The following is a 14,972-nucleotide window of genomic DNA, read 5'->3' as shown; positions in this document are numbered from 1 at the left end:
CTTCCTAGAGTCATTGCCAGAGTAAATGACAATCATTAGTGCTTTACGCTGTACTTAACTATTTTGAAGGCGATTGTGAGCTGTTATCACAACAGAGCGTTTTCTGGTTGTAGTGGGTAGCTGTCTGGCAGAGTGGGGCACAAACCCAGTGGGTTGTTGCTTGTGCTGTTACTCGAGCTGTGATTAGGGACCCTCTAGAACCAGCGGGCACAGCCTCAGAATAGAAGGGTGTCCCTTTAGAACAGAGATGAGGAGGAATTTCTTTAGCCAGAGGCTGGTGAATTTATGGAATTCATTGCCACAGGTGGCTGTGGAGGCCAAATCAGTGAGTATGTTTAAAACAGGGGTTGATTGGTTCTTAGTTAGTTAGGGCATCAAAGAGGAGGAGGCAGGAGAATAGTTTTGAGAAGGATAATAAATCAGACATGATGGAATGGCGGAGCAGACTCGAAGGGCCAACTGGCCTAATTTTGCTCCTATGTCCTGTGGTCTTTCAAATCGATGGGGAGGCTGTTTTTTGTGATCTATGCCTGGTTTCTCTTACAGCTGAAAACCTTTCTCAAGGAGTGCAAAGTGGCCAATTACTGCAAGCAGATCAGGCAGTTGCTGGAGAAGGTGCAGGAGAACTCTACCTTCCTGACCAAGAGACGACAGAAGGTGACATTCGGCGTGGCCGATAAACAGGCTGTGGTAAGTTCATGATTTGTTGCTGAATGTTCTCTCAGGAAGTTCTCCATCTCCAGTCAGTGCAGAATACCTCTGACTCGTACTTCATCAATTTGGAACTGACACCATCTATGCTCTCTGATGTTGTTTATTTTCAAAGTTCAAAGTAAATTCATTATCACAGAATATATGTGTCACCATACTCTATACTACTTTGAAATTCATTTTCTTCTGGGCATTAACGTTAGAGCAGAGAAGTACAACAGAATCAATGAAAAATTACAATTTAGCGCTAAGGTCTGATATTGCACAAGCGATTCTGCAGATGCTGAACATCCAAGACAACAGATGCAAAATGCTGGAGGAACACAACAGGACAGGCAGCATCTATGGGGAGGAATAAACAGTCGATGTTTTGCGCTGAGACCCTTCATCAGTACCGGAAAGGACGAAGAATCCAGAATAAAAAGGTGGAGGGAGGGGAAGGAAAACAAGCTAGAAGGTGATAGGTGAAGCCAGGTGGGTGGGGAAGAGGAGATGAAGTTAGAAGCTGGGAGGTGATTGGTGGAAATTGTAAAGGGCTGAAGAAGAAGGAATCTGATAGGAGAGGAGAGTGGACCATGGAGAAAGGAGGGAAGGAGGAGAGACGGTGGCAATAGGGAAATGAAAGAGAGGGAAGGGAAGGGGGAAGAAACTTCCACTTTATCCAAACTCAAAGTGTAGCCACGGGCCCGTGCTATGCCTGCTTTTCGTTGGCTATGTAGAGCAGTTCATGTTTCAAGCCTTCCCTGGTGATGCTCCCCAACTCTTTTTGTACATTACTGGAGTGGGCAGGACAGTTGTCCTGCGGCTGAAGGGTGGGGGTAGAGTGAGTGTGAAGAAGATTGATGCAATGGCACTTGTAGGTTAGAGTTGGTAATTCCACCTACTTGCACATTAGCAGGAGAATGTTCCATTTGTTTTGTAGGGAAAGTTGACCAGGAACTTGGTTCATTCTGTGTACTTACTAATAGCCAAAATTCCAATAAAACTGTAGACAGTCTAGCCAACAGGTCAGACAGCACCTATGGAAAGGAATAAATAGTCAAATGTTTTGGTGCGAGCCCCTTCATCATAATTGAGTTTTTAAATGAAGGGTTTCAGCCCAAAACATCGACTGTTTATTCCTTTCCGTAGGTGCTGCCTGACCTGCTGAGTTCTCCAGCATTTTGCGTGTGTGTTGCTCTGGATTTCCAACATTTGCAGAATCATAGTCAGAATCAGGTTTAATAACATCGGCATATGTTGCCATTTTTGGTTGTTTTGTGACAGCAGAGTACATTGCAATACATAATTTTTTAAAACTATAAATCACAATAAAAATACATATAAAATTTCAATTAAGTAAGTAGTGGAAAAAGACAACAACAAAAAAGTTAGTGTGCATTCTGAAATCTGATAGTGGAGGGGAAGAAGCTGTTCCTGAATTGTTGAGTGTGTATCTCCTCCCTGATAGTAGGAATGAGAAGAGGGCACATCCTGGGTGATCGGGGTCTTTAATAATGGATACCACCTTCTTGAGATATCACCTTTTGAAGATATCCTTGATACTGGGCGGTCTAGTGCCCATGATGAAGCTGGCTAAACTTACAACTTCCTGCAGCTTTTTCCGGTCCTGTGCAGTGGCCCACCATATCAAATAGTGGTGCAGCCAGTTAGAATGCTTTCCACGGTACGTCTGTAGAAATTTGCAAGTATCTTTTGTGTTTATGACAGTCTAGCCAAGACAGGTTTCGTTTCAGTCACAACATCAATCAGGCTCAATTTAGACACACGGCAGTGATAGGAAAAACTGTCAAAGGAAAATTACTGCTAAAGGTGCTAAGAGGTAGCAAGACAAAGGCAAAGGCTGTTCTGCAGAGCAGAGGTTGGAGTGAGAGGTAAACAGTATGGTTGCATTTCAGCTGTTACCTGCAACCCAGCTAAAGCTGTGTAAAAGTGCCCAATAGTTCAGGCAGTCTAAACAAAACAGGAGCCGCATACATTCACGGTCACGGAAGTTGAACCCCGTTAGCCGGAGCCGAGTCTGCTGGTGAAGTTGAAGTCTGGGTGCCTACAAGCCCAAAGCTGTGTCTGCTGGAGCTGGAGACCTGCCCTGGGGTTATAGGACTGTGTATGTGCGTGAAGGGAGGAATGGGGCCTGCTGTTGCCTGTTGTGTTCTGTGTTCTGCCAAGTATTCTGGGTATGCTACATTGGCATCAGAATGCGTGACAACACTTGCGGGCTGCCCCCAGCACACCCTTAGGTGTGTTGGTTGTTCAAACAATGCACTTCACTGTATGTTGCGATTTTCACATTGACAAATAAACTTGAATCTTGAATCACCAGAGTTTTTTGTGCTGGTTTAAGCTTGTGCATGTGGTAATCATATTCCAATTCCAATTCCAAGCCAAATGCTGGTCATCGGTTTGTTTGGTAAGCTCAACAAATTGAGCTTGTTTACAATGGAACTGGTAGGGTTTAAGTGTTTTCACACCTCAAATTCAGATTCTTTTATCACATGTACATTGAAACAGACAAATGTGTCGTTTCTGTTAATAACCAACACAACCTAACCATGTGTAGCTGTTAACGGAACACTTTCTAGTACCAGCGACCCAGGTTCAACTCAGCAATAGGCAGCCCCAAGCCCAGCTGAGAAAGGAAGAGGGTTGTGCGTGGGACTAGCAACCTTGTCCCATAAAAATCCCAGAGCCATAGAAATGCCAGCAGAAGCTCCAAGCACACCATCCCTGGAACAGGAAGTATCCTTGAAGACTGTCGCAGGACTGAGGACAATGGTGAGCTGCTGTTGGCTGCCTGTGGCCCAGTAAAGTGACGGGCTTAAGAAGAAGAAGAAACCCGGATCCAACTCCTGCCGCCGAGGCATTTGTAACTGCTCCTTGTGACCACGCGGGTTTCATGTGGGTGTTACGATTTCCTCCCACATCCCGAAGATGTATGAGCTTGTGGTTTAATTGGTCACACGAGTATATTTGGGCAATATAGGCTCTTTGGGCCAGTAGGGCCTGTTACAGTGCTGTGTCTCTAAATAAAATAAATTTTTAAAAAACTGTGCTGGGATCAGCCCACAAGAGCTGCTGCACATTCCTGAGCCAGCATAGCATTCCCACACTCAGTGCAGAACAACACAGAACACGCCAAGCAACAAAACAACAGCAAAACATGTCTTCCTCACCAGAAAGGAGGCAGAAGAGATTCTGCAGATGCCAGAACTCTAGAGCAAGACTCACAAAATACTGGACAAACTCAAAAAGGGACAGTCAGTATTTTGAGCTGAGACCTTTCATCACTCTTGGCCTGAAACATTGTCTCTCCATTTGTCTCCATGGATGCTGTCTGACCTGCTGAGTTCCTCCAGCATTTTGTGCGTTTAACTCATTAGGAAGGTCTGATTATAGATCATTGATCAGAAATGTTACCTGCCTTTCTCTCCCCAATACTGCCTGACCTGCATTTTATAGCATTTTATTCTCTAATCTTCACCACTCAGAAACATTTAGAACCTCTCTCCCTCATGATGAGACTCGTGGTTCATTGCTTCCTCTGTAACTGTTTGTTATTTGATATTTCACATCAGGAAACATTCAGAGACATTCTCTTTTTGACAGCTGGCTAAGCTGAGGGACAGGAAATCATATGAGGTTTGCACGGCTCACCCCCTGAATTGGTCAGGATCGTGCTACTAAAGAGCAACCCACCGCTGAATCATAGACAGGCATTTCTATTCAGTGCTCGTTATCTGCTGACCTACCATCAAACCAGATGACTCCCAGGGTAGGGGTCCATATCATCATGAGTCAGAGCACAGACTGGCTTGAGGCAGGAGCCGGGATCCAGAGACAGGGCTAACTGTGGGTCAGGTACACACTGGAGAGGAGATGGTAGTGTTGGATTCATGCCTAGTTTGCCATTTTTCTTGTAGTTTTATCTTTTGTTACGCTTGTTTATTTAATCACCTGTTTGTCTGCAAGTGTTCAGAGGATCTTTAGTCATCTGTTCTGTAGCTGCTATTGCACATTTTGAAGTTTCTTTGCAGCCCATGTCATGCCAGAAATCAAATTATTTCGTAGGCTGTTCTTATCAAAGGAGTTTTCATATCTGTCTAGTTTGAGCTAGTTTTCAGCATTAGATAGATAGATACTTTATTCATCCCCATGGGGAAATTCAACTTTTTTCCAATGTCCCATACACTTGTTGTAGCAAAACTAATTACATACAATACTTAACTCAGTAAAGAATATGATATGCATCTAAATCACTATCTCAAAAAGCATTAATAATAGCTTTTAAAAAAAAGTTCTTAAGTCCTGGCGGTAGAATTGTAAAGCCTAATGGCATTGGGGAGTATTGACCTCTTCATCCTGTCTGAGGAGCATTGCATCGATAGTAACCTGTCGCTGAAACTGCTTCTCTGTCTCTGGATGGTGCTATGTAGAGGATGTTCAGAGTTATCCATAATTGACCGTAGCCTACTCAGCGCCCTTCGCTCAGCTACCGATGTTAAACTCTCCAGTACTTTGCCCATGACAGAGCCCGCCTTCCTTACCAGCTTATTAAGACGTGAGGCGTCCCTCTTCTTAATGCTTCCTCCCCAACACGCCACCACAAAGAAGAGGGCGCTCTCCACAACTGACCTATAGAACATCTTCAGCATCTCACTACAGACATTGAATGACGCCAACCTTCTTAGGAAGTACAGTCGACTCTGTGCCTTCCTGCACAAGGCATCTGTGTTGGCAGTCCAGTCTAGCTTCTCGTCTAACTGTACTCCCAGATACTTGTAGGTCTTAACCTGCTCCACACATTCTCCATTAATGATCACTGGCTCCATATGAGGCCTAGATCTCCTAGATATGAGATCTCCATATGAGGCTCCTAGATATGGATTAAACGATCATGACTTCTTTCCTTGGTCTTACACTAGCGTTTTGGGCAGCAATGAAGGTCCTTCTTCTCTGGTGTGTTGTGGGGATTCCTTCATCGTGTCAGTAGCTTCCACTTTTCTCCAGTTTCCCCCACTGTCAATCATGCAAGTCCTAGTGGAGACTCAGTAATACCATCACACTCAGATGTAGAAGGATTCCTCATTGCAGTTCCTTAACAATTTTGTGTTACCAGTCAGAGCTCTTAGCCCTGAGCTGGCCCATTGAACCTAAAGGACCAGCGGGCCACTCTTAGTCTGGTATCAACCCTTTGACCTGTTTGGCATGAGTGACCAAGAGCCAAAGCACAAGGCCCTGACTCCAACCAATATAGCTCTCTGGGTCATTGAGGCACACAAGCCTTCAAACTATGACAAGGGTGTGATCCTCTTGGAGGAAAGTGTGTCAGTTGCTGTTATTTCTTTATTATGGACACCTAATAAAATGGCTATAACCGCAATATTTACAGTCATGTGTGAAAGTGCCTAGGGCTTTTGCACAGGACTGTAGTAATTTTATGTATAGCACTGTACTACTGTTGCAAAAAAAACAAATTTCATGGCATGTGACTGATGATAAAATTGATTCTGATATGGGTGTATTGTGGACTGAGAGTGGGAAGGAGGCAGGGAGAGGGGAATCATGGTTGGGATAAGGGGAAGGGGGTGGAATGGGAAGCACCAGAAGGACATACTGTAGTGATCAACAAAAACCAGCTGTTTGGAACCAACTGACCTTGCCTGGTGTCTCAGGGCTATGTGTGTCTGCACCTGCCCCTGGCACTCGTTCTCTGCCCCCTGTCCCACACCCCTCCCATGGCATTCCACTGTCGCCATTCCCCAACATCCTTTGCTCCCACCAGATTTACAAACTCACTCTCCGCTCCACATGACAAATACAGGACTGTGCAAAAGTCTTAGGCACCCTAGCTAAAAATATGTGTGCCCAAGACTTTTGCACAGGACTGTACGTTTCACTCTGAAGAACCTTCTGGACAATATATTCTCCAGATCCAACAAAGAGGAGCAGGGTTCTGTTGGGCACTTGGTCAGGAACGTGATAAAGGCTTAAGCTGAAGCTTACAGCGAAGTTGTTCTGTATGCACAGAGCAGGAGTGACAACAGAGTAGTATGTTTGAATGTTTTACCGGGTCGTGTGGTAACAATACACACGGAGCAGTTGCAGTGTAAGAGCGACGACCCAGGCCTGCTGAGACGAAAGCATGCACGTCTGAAATCCCTTCCTCGCGTAGGAGGCCCAGTTGATTCACTGCACGATCAATAACCCGCGTGTGCACGTGGCACGTTCTCCGATCCGGTTCAGAGCTTATGGCCAATGGTCTTGGGTTGAAGTGGGAAGCTGGGAGCTTGTATTTATGATTTGCTGAGAGTTGGTCTGACCTGATTGATTCGCTTCAATGAAATTCTTATATCTGCACAGACATTATGGGAGAAAGAGATGAAGGAGGAGGGTACGCCTTTGCAGAAGTACTTCAGCAGCTGGAAGAAGCTGAGGCAGAAGGAGATTGCACTGGAGATTACAGGAAAAGAGCGGGTATGTGGTGAATAAAATCATCTCTTCTTGTATTGTGTTTCCATCCATTGATGCACGTTGAAGTGTGAATGTTAAGCAGTTTTCAAAGGATGGGTTTGTTACCACAAGACACATGAACAGAATTAGGCCATTCAGCCCATCGAGTCTGCTCCACTATGTCATCATGGCTCATTTGTTATCACTCTCAACCCCAATCCCCCCGCCTTCTCCCCATAACCTTTGACACCCTTTCTAAACAAGAACCTATCACCCGCTACTTTATACCCAATGACTTGGCCTCCACAGCTGTCTGTAGCAATGAACTCCATTGTCCTCTGGCTAAGGAAATTCCTCCTCATCCCTGTTCTAAAGGGATGTCCTTGTATTCTGAGGCTGTGCCCTCTGGTCCTAGACTCACTCACTATCGGAAACACCCTCTCCACATCCACTCCATCCAGGCCATTCAATATTCCATAGGTTTCAATGAGATCCCTCTTCATTCTTCTAAACTCCAGCGAGTACAGGTCCAGAGCTGTCAAAAGCTCCTCATATGTTAACCCTTTCATTTCCAGGATAATTTAAGGTATCTTTAAATACCTTGTAAGTTTAGTCAGATAACAAAACTTATGAAATTTAGGGCCAGCATTTATTGTTTGTGAGATAAGCAAACATTTAATAGTCAGCCACAGTACTGCGGGATTGAATTCACAAACTCCCGGCCACAGAAGAGAGATTCCTGACAGGACTTTAGCAAACCAGAGAGGGATTTTTACTGCAATCTTGAGTTTCTTGGTTAGTATTACTGATGCAAGCTGTTTATTTGAAAAGTGTGTTTTTAAAAAGCAGACTTAAATTGCCAAACCACCGTGGAGGGATTTGAGATTCTGTCTCCCAGCTGTTAATGACCTCAGGCCTCTCAGTCTCAGGTCGTGTGATGTAATCACTGTGTCATAACAAAAAATATTTTCCACTGTTGAACTAATCATACACAGAAAAAGACCCTTCGGCCCGCAATGTTGTGCTGTACCAATTAAATCAGTAATCAAATGGCCAACTAAACTAGTCTCTTCAGCTTACACGATGTCCCTATCCGCCCATTTTCCGCACATGCATGTGCCTATCTAAGCATATTTTAAATGTCTCTAATGTTTCAGCTTCTACTTTCCCAGGCACCCACCACTCTCTGTAAAAAAAAAACTTGCCCCTCACATCTCCTTTGAAATTATCTCCTCTCACTTTAAATGCATGCACTCTGGTATTAGACGTTTCATCCCTGGGAAAAAAAAAAGATACTGTCTGTCTCCTTTATCTATGCCTCTCATAATCTTATAAACCTCTATCAGATCTCCCCTCAGCCTCCATCACTCCAGAGAAAACCACCCACATTTGTCTAGCCTCTCATGAGACATTTCAGCCCTGAAAAAAGATACTGTCTAGTCTATATATATCTCTTATAATCTTATAAGCCTGTATCAGATCTTCTCTCAGCCTCTGCCGCTTCAGAGAAAACAACCCAAATTTGCCAAACCTCTCATTCTATAGCATATGCTCTCTAATCCAGACAGCAGCCTGGCAAACCTCTTCTGTGACTTCTCCAATAAAGTGAGACTCTATTTTCCAAACTTGCTCTAAGTGTTTTATCTTACTGATTTCTGTGTCCACGTGGCATGATCTCCTTGATGGTTCTGGCTGAAACCCTGCTTTTGTTTGTAATTTTTGCAAACACTTGAACTCTGGTTGCAGTGCCTTACACCTGTGCTGAACTGCCCAGTGGGAGTTTATTCCGAGAGTCCCACTCAACCCACGTTTTAGTTCACAGACAGAAGAGATTTTGCAGGTGCTGTAAATCCAGAGTAACACTTGCAAAGTGCTGGAAGAACTCAGCAGGTCAGGCAGCATCTATGGAGAGGAATAAACAGTCAACGTCTTGGGCCGAGACCCTTCATCAGGACTGGAAAGTAAGAGGGAGGGTGCCAGAATAAAATGGTGGGGGGAGTGGTGGTAAAAGGCTGAAGAAGAGAGAATCTGATAGGAGAGGAGAGTAGGTTGGCCCTGCTCACTCTCTTTCTCCCATGGTCCACTCTCCAGTGAGATTCTTTCTTCAGCCCTTTACTTTTCCACCTATCACCTCCCAGCTTCTTACTTCATCCCTACCTCTCCTCACCTGGCTTACCTATCACCTGCCAGTATGTACTCCTTTCCCCCCCACCCACCTTCTTACATTGGCTTCTTCAACCTCCCTTTCCAGTCTCGATGAAGGCTCTCGGCCCAGAAATCCCCTCCATAGATGCTGCCTGATCTGCTGAGCTCCTCCTGTATTTTGTGTGTAATGCTGTCTTTCAGTTCCTCTACTTGCTAAGTTAACTAGAATTAAATGAAAACTGAACTGCAGACTAAATGGCCTAAGGTAACCATGGGCCTACCACTGGTGTGGCAACCTGACTGCTTACATAAGATCATAATAGAAGCTGGAGCAGGCCATTCTGCCCATCATTTCTGCTGTAAGTTCAAAGTACATTTATTATCAATGAATGTATGTTACTATATTCTACCTTCAGATTCATTTTCTTGCAGGCATTTAGCAAAAAGAAATGCAATAAACTTGTACAAAAAATACACATAAACACACAAAGACAGACAAACACCAATGTGCAAAAGAAGACAAACTGTGCAAGTAAAAATGATACTGGGAACATGAGCTGTAGAGCCTTGCCTTGAAAGAGAGTCCATAGGTTGTAGAATCAGTTCAGAGTGATTGAATCACTATGAATGAGGCTTTCAATGTTCAAAGTGAATTTATTTATCACAATATTCAACCCTGAGATTTATTTTCTTGTGGGCATACTCAATAAATCTATAGAATAATAACCGTAACAGAATCAATGAAAGACCACATAAACTTGTTCGTTCAATCAGAGTACAGATGACAACAAACTGCAAATTCAAACAGGAAAATTTTTTTAAAAGCATTCACGGTAGAACAAAGAAATACAATAGAATCAAAGAAAAAGACTGACAAACAGCCAATGTGCAAAAGAAGACATATTGTGCAATTGCAAAAACTGAACACAGTGGATTCCGGTAAATTGGGACACCTCAGGATCAATGACCAGTACATTTTGCCCCAATTAAGCGGCTGCCACAATTAGCCTAAGTTTCATAGAAATTGTTAAAAAATATAAAAAAGACAAACTACCGTTTAACCGAGTAACAAATTACGTATTTAAATGAATTCAGAGTAAATAAAAAAATTATCAATACTACTACAGTACTATAAAACTGTGTATTAGTTCCTAATAGTTATCAACAGAGGAATTCAGTGTACAATTCCGCATTCTTTTGAGTAACTGTAAATGAACAAAATAGCGCAGACACCTCGTGTAGATAATAGACTGCCTTCATTCAAATCTAGTGATAATTACATTCTCCAATTCTTCATTTTTATTGTAACTTTTAAGATGATTGTTGATATTTTCAAATTCGTTGTAGTATCCATCTTGATGAAGAAGTAAAATCGTTCCATTTTCACTTCCGGCTGTTTCAGACATCTCCAAGCCTGAATGCTGACAAACTCGGCCAGCAAAGCAGTTCTGAATTGTCTTACTGCTTATTTCTTGCCAACTATCAGTGACAAAAGTCACTGCTTTTTGAACACAAACACGCACAACTGAAGCTATGTAAAAGCTGTTCGCTCTAAGCATGGTGTAGGGTCTAATGGCCACACAAGTGGATGTATCGGACGGTAATTAGAAACTGTTTGGCAGCAGTCTCCTGCCTCAATTAACTGGCATAGTGTCCCAATAAGTGAAGGGAATCCTGGCTATTTTCTCGATTGGCTTTTGTTCTTTAAGAGTTTTCCTAAATAAGCTGCTGCCCCAATTAACAGGAATCCTCTGCAGTGGACACCTTTAATAAATAAATAATACTGAGAACTATTTGTATGGAGTCTGTAGATTGTGGAATCAGTTCAGAGTTGAGGTGAGTAAAATTATCCACACTGGTTCAGGAGCCTGATGGTTGAAGGGTAGCAATTATTCCTCAATCTGGTGGTGTGGGACCTGAGGCTCCAGTATCTCCTTCCTGATGGCAGCAGCGAGAAGAGAGCGTGGCGTGGATGGCGGGGTCGTTGAGGATGGATGCTGCCTTTTTGTGGCAGTGCTCTTTGTAAATGTGCTCGGTGGTGGGGTGTGCTTTCTCACTTCAGATTCTTAAGGGAAGTGCAGTCACCCTGACTGGTTAGATAGGGCTTTTACTCCCAATTCATCAGTCCATCAATATGGGTATTACGGTTAATACAACACTATTTCAGCTTGGGGCATCAGAGTCTGGAGTTCAATCCCAGCGTCCTCTGTAAGGAGGTGTGTACATCCTTCCTGTGGAATGTGTTGGATTTCTCAAGGTCCTCCGGTTTCCTCCCACAGTCCAAAGACATTGCGGTTAGTAAGCTGAGTGTAAATGGTCCCATGATTAGGCCAGGGTTAAATCGGTGCATTGCTGGTGGTGAAGCTGGGAGGGTCTGTTCCACGCTGTATCTTCAAATAAAATAGATAAATTAGTGTTTGAATCAACTGTAATTTTTACATATTTCATACAGCCAGTCCTTCCAAACATCCCACCAGCGAAACTCCCAGCATCCACTTTAACAGGGCATGCCAAAGAAAAAAGGAGAAAAATAAAGTTATACAAGAAAGAGTTTTGAGCTTCCTCCGGCCTTCAGAGAGCGGAGGATTGATCGCATAGCTTCAGGCATCAATTTCTTTCTCTCCTTATCGCATTCCGATGTAATTTTCCTCCAGATATTGAGGGTCCGGCGATGAATTGGGGGGGGGGGGTGCCCATGCACTCAATCAGTCTTTAAGGCATGTCACAGGTGTATAATTGCTGACCCCTGTATGTAAATAGGGGGGAAAGTAGCAGACGAGGGCAGGCTGTGGAACGGTGTTTAAAGTCTCTGCACAGAAGGCTGACTTTGTAGTAAGTGCTTTTTTTATATTTCATGTGCTTTCCTCTGCCTCTTGCCAGCTGGAAGACCTGAATTTCCCAGAGATCAAACGCAGGAAGCTGCAAGAGAGCAAAGAGAAAGACAAGAAAGAATTCGGGGATCTCTTTGAATCTGACAGCAGCTCTGATGATGAAAGCTGTGGGTTTAAACCTAAAGGTAGGTTTTGAAAATATTCCATGGGATGGGGAGAAGGGTGTGATGCTGAGATGTTGTAAATAGATGCAGGCTCGGTGACTGGAATGCGATGCAGTACACGGCTCCACTGCTGACAAGCTACAGATGGTAACAGGCCATTCAGCCCTTCTCAAGTTCCTCTCCCATCTTCATTCATTTTCTTCTCTACGTGGAACTGCATCGGAATTGGGTTTCATTTTGTGAAATTTATTGTTTTGCCGCAGCGGGACATTGCCGTACATAATAATAAAAACGATAAATTGCAATAAGAAATGTACCTAAAAAATAGTGCAAAGAGAGAAAAAAATAAAAAAATTAGTGAGATGGTGTACATGGGGTTCATTGTCCATTCGGAAATGGTCCCATGATTAGGAAGAGTGGATGAAGCTGTTCCTGAAGCGTTGAGTGTGTGCCTTCAAGCGCCTGTACCTCCTCCCTGATGGTGGCACTGAGAAGAGGGTATTTCCTGGAATTACCTTTGGCGTGACAGAGGCTGAAGGAAATCTGATGCAAGTCTATTAAGTTATGACAGGCATACATTCAGTGGGCACTTTATTAGGTGCACTGTACACCTTGTTAATGCAAATAATCAGCCAATCATGTGGCAGCAACTCAATGCATAAAAGCATGCAGACATGGTTGGGAGGTTCAGTTGTTGTTCAGACCAAACATCAGAACGGGGAAGAAATGTGATCTATGTTACATTGATCTCCTGAGGATTTCATGCACAAGTCACTAGGCAGGAGTTCCCAAGCTTTTTTATGCCATTAACCAAGGGGTCCTTGGATCCAGTTTGGGAACCACTGCTCTAGAGTTTACAGAGGACGGTGCGAAAACAAAAAAAAAATCCTGTGAGCGGAAGTTCTGTGGTCAAAAACACTTTGTTAATGAGAGAGGTCAGAGGAGAACGGCCAGACTGGTTCCAGCTGACAGGAAGGTGACAGTAACTCAAATAACCACACGTTACAACAGTGGTGTGCAGAAGAGCATCTCTGAATGCACAACATGTTGAACCTTGAAGTGGATGGGCTACAGCAGCAGAAGAGCACACCGGGTTTCATTCCTGTGCCAAACAAAATGGCCACTGAGTGTATTATAAGTTCAACAGTATCTTTCTGCAGGGCTGAAATATCTAATACCAGAGGGAATGCATTTAAGGTGAAAGGAGTAAGTCCAATGGGGATGTGTGGCAGATTTTCCTTTATACAGAGAATGGTGGGTGCCTGGGGAGGTGGTGGAGGCATATACAATGGAGGCATTTAGACCATAAGATATATGAGCAAATTAGGCCATTTGGCCCATTGAGTTTGCTCCACCATTCCAATATACCTGATTTATTATCTTTCTTAATCTCAATCTCCTGTCTTCTCGCTGTTACCCTTAACACCCTTACTAATCAAGAATTTATCAATCTTGGCTTTAAATATACCCAATGACTTGGACTCCACCACCCTCTGTAGCAAAGAATTCCATAGATTCACCACCTGGCTAAAGAAATTCCTCCTCACCGCTTTTCTAAAGGGATGTTCTGGTACTCTGAAGCTGTGCCCTCTGGTCCTAGACTCTTCCACTGTATGAAAAATTGTCTTCACGTCTGCTGTATCTAGGGCTTTCAATATTTAGTAGGTTTCAATGAGATCCCCTCTCATTCTTCTAAACTCCAGCGAGTACAGACCTAGAGCCATCAAATGCTAAAGAGGCTGTTAGATAGGAACGTGAATGTGGAGCGAATGGAAGGATGTGGACATTGTATAGGTGGAAGGGATTAGTTTAACAAGGGGTTGAATGATTAGTTTCATCAGATCCGAACGACCTAGCCGGCACTGTAACGTGGTGGTTAGAGCAACGTAATTACGGTGCCAGCAACCCTGGGTCAATTCTGCATCTTTCTATACGGACTTTATTTGTTCTCCCCATGAACGTGGAACAGCCTCCCAGTACATACTTGGGTGTATTGGTTGTTGGTGCAAACAGCCATTTTCACTGTATGTTTCGATGTACATGTGATAAATAAATGTGAATTTGATTTAAATTGGTTTATTCTTGCCACATGCATAAAGCTACAGTAGAGAACTAGTAGCACGCATGAAATGCTGGAGAAACTCAGCAGGTCAGGCAGCATCTATGGAGAGGAATAAACAGTCTGGGCCAAGACTCTTCATCTGGACAGTGGAAAAACTATTCATACAGACTAATTCATTCCAGCAGTACATTGAAGGTAAAACAGTGACAGAGATCACATTTACAGAGATAGTACAGGCTGGAATGGGCAGACCCATCAGAATGGGTCTTTTAAAAGTACATTCAGAAATTAGTATGTATTCTGCACATGTCAAGAAATGATGCCAACGTTGCCTGTTGTCTGGATATAGCAGAATATTGGGGTTCAGAGTAAAATTTATTATCGGAGTACATACATGTCACCACATACAACTCTGAAATTCTTTTTGTCTGTGGGCATACTCAACAATCTATAGAATAGTAACTGTAAACAGGATCAATGAAAGAGCACGATCGTAGAAGACAACAAACCATACAAATGCAGATATAAATAAATAACAAGAGCATGAAATAACAAGATAAAGAGTCCTTATAGTGATCATTGGTTGTGAGAATATCTCAGTAGATGAGT

General features: G+C 43.4%; 1 protein-coding gene across 2 annotated transcripts in view; it reads left to right on the top strand.

Moving 5' to 3' along the window:
* Nucleotides 1–14,972, top strand: part of noc2l (NOC2-like nucleolar associated transcriptional repressor) — a 157,034-nt gene that overhangs the window by 103,760 nt on the left and 38,302 nt on the right. For both annotated transcript variants that reach the window (XM_073032302.1, XM_073032301.1), the window contains exons 15-17: nucleotides 547–690; nucleotides 7,072–7,185; nucleotides 12,187–12,322. In XM_073032302.1, coding sequence (XP_072888403.1) covers nucleotides 547–690; nucleotides 7,072–7,185; nucleotides 12,187–12,322 — 394 coding nt within the window. The remainder of the gene's footprint in view (nucleotides 1–546; nucleotides 691–7,071; nucleotides 7,186–12,186; nucleotides 12,323–14,972) is intronic.

This window comes from Hemitrygon akajei, chromosome 29 (genome assembly GCF_048418815.1).
Source record: "Hemitrygon akajei chromosome 29, sHemAka1.3, whole genome shotgun sequence".
In the NCBI taxonomy this organism is placed as follows: Eukaryota; Metazoa; Chordata; class Chondrichthyes; order Myliobatiformes; family Dasyatidae; genus Hemitrygon; species Hemitrygon akajei.
Note: the sequence above shows the minus strand (reverse complement) of the source record. Positions and strands in the feature narration are given on the sequence as shown.